General features: G+C 28.4%; 1 protein-coding gene across 1 annotated transcript in view; it reads right to left on the minus strand.

Annotated features, from left to right (window-relative positions):
* The window catches only part of LOC102673941, a 15,130-nt gene that overhangs the window by 2,197 nt on the left and 5,990 nt on the right, over window positions 1–6,943 (minus strand). The window contains exons 7-8 of the mRNA XM_006614154.1: window positions 6,399–6,770; window positions 3,758–4,178 (exon numbers count right to left, since the gene is read on the minus strand). Coding sequence (XP_006614217.1) covers window positions 3,758–4,178; window positions 6,399–6,770 — 793 coding nt within the window. The remainder of the gene's footprint in view (window positions 1–3,757; window positions 4,179–6,398; window positions 6,771–6,943) is intronic.

Below are 6,943 nucleotides of genomic sequence, written 5' to 3' on the forward strand. Positions count from 1 at the left end.
ATTGAACAAAAGTATACAAAATTAAATATATATATATATATTATGTAACGTTACAAAAGAATATATGTATAAACGAGTACAAAGATCACAAAGACATAATACGATAAGAAAGAAAATTGACTATATTTCATTGATATTATGTAAATTTTTGTAATGTTTGTTACAGATAAAGTACCATTGTATAATTATATATTTATACGTCTTAGTTTTTAATTTAAAATTATTTTTATTTAAAAATTTAATTTATCAATTTTATTGCTTTCATTTCGAATAAAATGCATATACAAAACATGAATCGTTGAAATAAAATCATATCCGTGTATCTTATATTCCTACATAACAATATTAAATTTTTAATTACTTTGATTTTCCTTTTCGGATCATAGATAATATTAACGTTACGTTTTTTTACAATAAATTTTTACATTTTATTTAATACGCTAATATTAATACTAAAAATCACTATTTATCGGAAGAAAAATTACATGACACCAAGACAGCGACCGCAGTTCAACTTATAAATAGATCTATGCAACTTATACTACTTTCTAGTTCCTTCTTCCTTTTATACAGAAAGACATTGTATTTCTTCTAAATTTATCATTGAGCATTATTAAAGTTAAAAAATTGAAATACGAGAAAATGTGTACATGACTATTGAAAAATATTAAATTCTAATAATTACTAATATCTATTCGGACTATCTACTATTGCATATTGAAAATAATTTTACATAAGTAAAATTTTTAAGTAATTTTATTCATTTTGATTTCACTAATTTTATTATTACAGTATTTCTGTGCCTATAAATCGTTGATTATTATAACAATTATACTGTGATTTTGTCAATTTTAATTTTTTAAAATAATGTTATATTATTACGTTTATACGAGATGTTTATTCAAATTATGATCCAAAGGGATTAATTTAAGAATTGATTTAACTAACGAAATTGTTAAAATTATTAATATCGAAAGATGAATAAATTAATCAGCAGAGATATGATGAAAAAATTACTAGAGAATGAAGAAGAGGTTCATTCTAAAGAAATAATACATCTTTGATAATGATTTTAAAATGAATCTCATTTAATAGGAATAAAAAGAAACTTATATATTTCATAAAGAACCAATCAATTTGTATGTATCTTAAAATTTAACCATCATAAGTAAAGATTCTAAAAAGAATCATAATTAATACAAAAATATAAAAACTATCGCAAAATCAGGAACAATAACAAATGCATTATATAAAGACATACACCGGAGACTGATGGACTTTGTGTACAATTATTACTATCTAGTTTTTCTTTATATTTAACTATTAACGACATAAACATAATTGATATGATATAAAATACAAACATAACTTATTATATAAACTTAAACAAGAATCAATCAAGTAATTTAAGATGACTTATCTTCGACTTTAAGGAGGGATTGTATTTTCAATAAAAAATAGTTTTCTATCTATACACTTTACTACGTTTACTTTAAAGCCCTGAAACAATACCAATGGAATATATACTTATAATCTAAATCGTCTGTAAGTCAGGTTTTATAAATGACGAATAGTGCTGTTAAATGGGTTGACTTTGTTTAAATGTAAATGAGATTTAAAATACGATTCGTTTCACAAATATGTACTAATTAATATTTCCTCATTAAAATATTTCTGCAACAACAAAATCGATATTTATAATTAGCAATTACCTATCCATTTTAACGAATAAACTTCGATGACTAATTTTAAAAATCCTATAAAATTCAAACATTTTAAATATGTATATAATATACATATTTAATGTATTACAATGAGCTTTGTTATTCTATTCAACCTGACTTAAGTGACGTGTGGACTTTTGACTTATTTTCTCATCTAAAATCACATATCCGCTATTTTTATCGAATATGAGTAACATTTCGTTTTACGATTGTATAACGATCGACCAAAGATCATTTAAAAAATATTCGATTGGCATTATCATGACAAACAAACAAATAAAATCAGGAAAAATAGCATCGTTTAAAATACAGTCTTTCTTATGAATCGAATTCTAAAACAATAACGCTATTAATCTTTTGTACTCAAAGAAGCAAATGTGTAATTTGTTATTGCAAATTGATATTTTTTTAAGATTGCACGTTTATGAATTTTCAAAAAATCATTTGCATTCTTTCATTATAATTCGAAAAAGAATCTCTTCTAGTCTTCGTACAACGTGAATTTTTTCTGAATTTATAAAATTAAAATTATAGCAAATCTTTTGATCCTTTACATTAAATACACTTCGAATTATTAATTCCTCGAGTACAAAGGATTAAAGTTCTTTAAAAAAAACATTCAAAAAATATTTCAATTTCAACAAAAGGAAAAATTCATATTATTTTTCAACACTTAAATTATTCGCTTTATAATAAAGCGCGCTTCTGGCTTTGAATTATAAAATATCAATGATTTTTTCATGTTTTTATAAAATTTCTTAAAGTATGATAATTTTGTTTTTATAAAATAATATAATTTTTATAAAATAAAATGCCACTCTTTAAAAAAATTGTTTTCGATATTTTTTTTTTTTTTTTTTTTCTATTCTACCCCTTTTAACGCGTTAAAAGGGGTAGAATAGAAAAAAAAAAAAAAATTTTGAAAAAAATTTTTTTAAAGGGGGGCTTTTTTTTTTATAAAAATTATATTATTTTATAAAAAAAAATGCCCCTCTTTAAAAAAATTGTTTTCGATATTTTTTTTTTTTTTTTTTTTTCATTTCATATTCTATCACTTTTAACGCGTTAATAATATATAAATCGCAGAAATGCTCAAGTTTATTCCTGGGGCCTTGAATAATTAATTCCCAGGAAAAAACTAATCGATTGTCAAACAAATATAATATTAAATATAAACGATTTTTCTAAATATTCTTTACTTTCTCGCAAACTTTCCTTTATAATAAGCGATATGCTAAATGATTTTCTCGCTAACTATTCATTTTCAACTATTTAAATTTAAACTGGAATTTAACTGGAAATTGCATCGTACGATATAATATAATTATAACTTTCATGCTTCATTATATAATCGTATATATCTGAAAAGTTTCGTACAAGCCTCGATTTCAATATGTTTAACACGTTTCAGTTAAAATCTCAAATATATAACTTTCATTATCATTCTCAATCATCGATTTTATGCTTCACATAAAATTTAACCGATGAACACACATAAAAATTTGATCTATAAAATAGACAAGCCAGAAACGCTAAATATTCTTCGTAATTTTTCCGATAAATTTCAAATTAAAGATAACATCTTTAACTAATCCTACGTAAAAAAATCGAAATTAAAGTGATCGTATATTTAGACCTCGATCCACGATACCACGCAACGATAAAAATCCCATTTTAAAATGCACTTCTACTTTTGTAACGATTGCATCAAATATACCCATTCGTTCAAAAGCATCTCTCGTTTCAAATCTCTCCAACCCATCTTGCTTCTTCGACTTTAAAATTAATTGATAGCGTTAATCTTAATCCATCGTTGCGCATTCTCGTGTCAAGTCCACATACGAACACGTCGCCTCATTCATTTCTCGCTTTAATTTTTTACATGAAAAAAAATAACGCGTGCGCTGCACAATTATCTTTTTCGTTGAAATTTCATCATTTTCGAAAACGACCATCTCCTCTTTAAAAAAAAAAAAAAAAAAAAAAGAACAAATCGTCGAAACAAACTATGTACTCGTGCACTTGTTAATGACTCGTTTGCGCGTAAACCCCTATCTCGGCCTCGAATAGGATCTGATTGATCCTCAACTTTGCCACCGATCTCGAATACGAATCCGGGATCTCGGCCAATTGTACGGCGATACTCTCCGCAAACTTCGCGAACTCCTCTTTCGTTCTCTTGCGCTCGTCCGACGTGGCCTCGAGTTTTATCTGCCCGCTCTCGTCCAGATCGCAGATCGGGCTGTTTTGATTCTGCAACGAGCCGTTGTACAGTTCCATCGCCTTCAGGCTCGACGACGACGATTCTTCGGCATCCTCGCTCAGCGAAGCGTTGAACGAACCAGTTCCAGATCCGTTCGTCTCCTCGTTATAATCCGTGAACGTTATACTTTCAGGATCGATGTCACTCACTATGTACTCTTCTTGCAACTTTGGCGTCTCTTCATCGACTTTCTACGGGGAAAAAGAATATGTATTTTCCGTGTTTGTTAAAAATACAATAATACAAGTATAAAAATATATTTGTATATATAATTGTATTAAAAATACAATAATACAAGTATATAGAATATTATCTATATTCTAGTATTATAGTTCGTGTAGTTTCGGTAAAACTTGAAAATTTGATTCAATATTCGTGCACGAGTAACCGAAAATGCGCAGCAGAACGATATTTTCTAATCTTCCGTTGAATTGCGGTTTCGTAAATTTTTTGTAATTCAAGATTCGTCTAAGATAAGACAGCAAGCGACCTCTTAAAGAACTGTTTTTAATTATAGGTTGGGAACCATTGGTATAGAGAAAATATAGAATTTTGTTTATTTGGAAATTAGAAGAAAAAGAATTTTGAAAATTCACCGATTTTCCTACTTATCTATAATTTATCGATCAAATTTTATTGTAGAAGTAAAATTTTCAACCGATTCCTATATTTTTTTAATAGCGAGAAATAAACTCGAAAAATATCAATGTTTAATTTAATTCCAAATTTTTGCTTGTAAAGCAAATTTATCGTTTCGGATAAGTTGTTAAAATTGTCTTGTATTGTAATATTCCTTATTATTATTTACATATGTGCATAATTATAATATAATGTATTTTTTTCATAATAATTTTTTTTAAATATATTTTGAAATATAAGAATCGAGTAAAATTGTAGATATATAGAAGGTTAATGGTATATATTATTTACAAAAAAGAATTTTAGTCATTTAAATAAATGTATCTTTCAATTCTATAAATAAATATTTTAAATTTTCTAAAAATAACAAAAAAATAACAGATTTACAATTTATTACGTAAAATTTATGCATTTAGTTTTTCCAAGTTTCGTTAAAAATGATTTATTTATTACTTTTTAGTTATTATTTATCATTAATTGCAATATAATATTTTAGATATCCACATTAATTTTCTTCGCGAATTTCACATATATAATTTACCTATGAAAAAAATTTTACGAGAATCCAGAGAAAACTTCGCATTCCTAATTATTGTAACAACACAGCAAAATTAATCGCCGATTCACTATATATATTTACTACGTTCACATTCACACGATTCAACGTTAATCTAACATTTCGATCTTTCGAGGAAACTCTGTATTAAAAACTTTCACGGGAATATATTTAGGAATCTGGAAAAACAATGTCTGTACTATCTAACATATTTAATTAAAAAAAAAAAAATACACGTATTAATCTTTAATATGTATCATTTAAAAAATATAATTTCCACGTTAAAAATAAATTGTCAAACATAAAATTTAATATTTATTTAGATAAGATTCGTCATATATTTTAGCCTTGTTTTATTTTATTTTCGTATGCAAAGATACTAAAAACATTTTGGAAAAAAAACTATCATGAGAGTAGGCACACCTAAGCTATCATATATATAATTCAATCAGTCTCTAGAAGAATACCAAGAGAATGTGACGAGAGATAGAGAAAGCAGAGGAGGACAAAGGCGAACGACAATAAGCGGAGCAAAGGAAATGAGACGAAGAGAATCAAACAGAAGTGGACGTAGAGTGTCAGAAAACAAGCGTAGAAGTTATCAAGCTAGAAAAGAAATATGATTAATCGAATAATAAATTAATAATAAATCGAGTCATGAATAGTATAGAATGCGAATTATATACATTCCAAAATTGATTCGAAATGCAGAAATTTCGAAATGAAAAATTATTATAGAAAGAATGACACATGATCACGAATCGAAGAAACATGTATCTCGAGTAACGAATAACGCGTCGTTCAAGCGAGGCGATCGTTTCCACGAAACACATTCGGACACAATGGTCTTTCTTTAAAATTGCTTGACCAATTATGCGATGGCGTAAAGTGGCCTCCTTACGATTGGAGAAAGGGAACTTTTACGAACGTTCTGTTCATCATCGATTTTAAAATGAAAGAAAGAAAAAACAAAAAAAAAAAAAAAAAAAAGAAAAAAGAACGATAAAATTTTCTTATGTCTTTTTAAGAAGAATAAATTAAAAGAATGAACAATGAAATAATTAACAATTTCGTTCTTAATACATATTCATTCTATTAAGAACCTGCGACACGTGGGAACAAGATATCTGTCACAACTAGGTTTCTCGTGCAACGAGGAAACGTGTATATTTATATTCATAATGAAAAAAAGAAGGATCTATAATTGATTACCTACCTTCTTCCTCTTACTGTATCTACGTGTACCAAATTGCAGAAACTGCATCGCCTTAAAGGCGAACCACTTAGATACGTAAACATCGTCGGGCCCGGTAGCGGCATCGCGGCTATTCTGTATCTTATGAACTTCTCTCGAATACTGACACTTTAGATTAGTGATCTTTTTCTCGATTTCGAGCGTGTTGCAACAAAGAATCTCGGCGAGTTCTTGAATCGCGCGTTTCCGTTTGGCTCGATCGCGATAACCACGAGTGTTCCAATCCCAAAGGACGCGTCTTTGTTGATACTCGCGCAATAACTCGAGAGTCTTGTCGCGAGTCCACTCCATGCCAAGTCGCGTGTCGTTCGTTTCTGGTTCGTTCCACGCGTCGTCGCTAGACATGGAAAACGTATGAGTGAGTACGGTGTTAAGGCGGCGCGGACACACTGGGCTGACGACGATCGTTTTCTCCAAGAAATCGTGTGCCTCCGTGGGCCAGAATCTTACGGACGGATGATGAAGAAAGTTAAAGGCGGGTGGAGGTAAACGAGCGAGGAGCCGGG

This window comes from Apis dorsata, unplaced genomic scaffold (assembly GCF_000469605.1).
Source record: "Apis dorsata unplaced genomic scaffold, Apis dorsata 1.3 scaffold_170, whole genome shotgun sequence".
Lineage (NCBI taxonomy): Eukaryota > Metazoa > Arthropoda > Insecta > Hymenoptera > Apidae > Apis > Apis dorsata.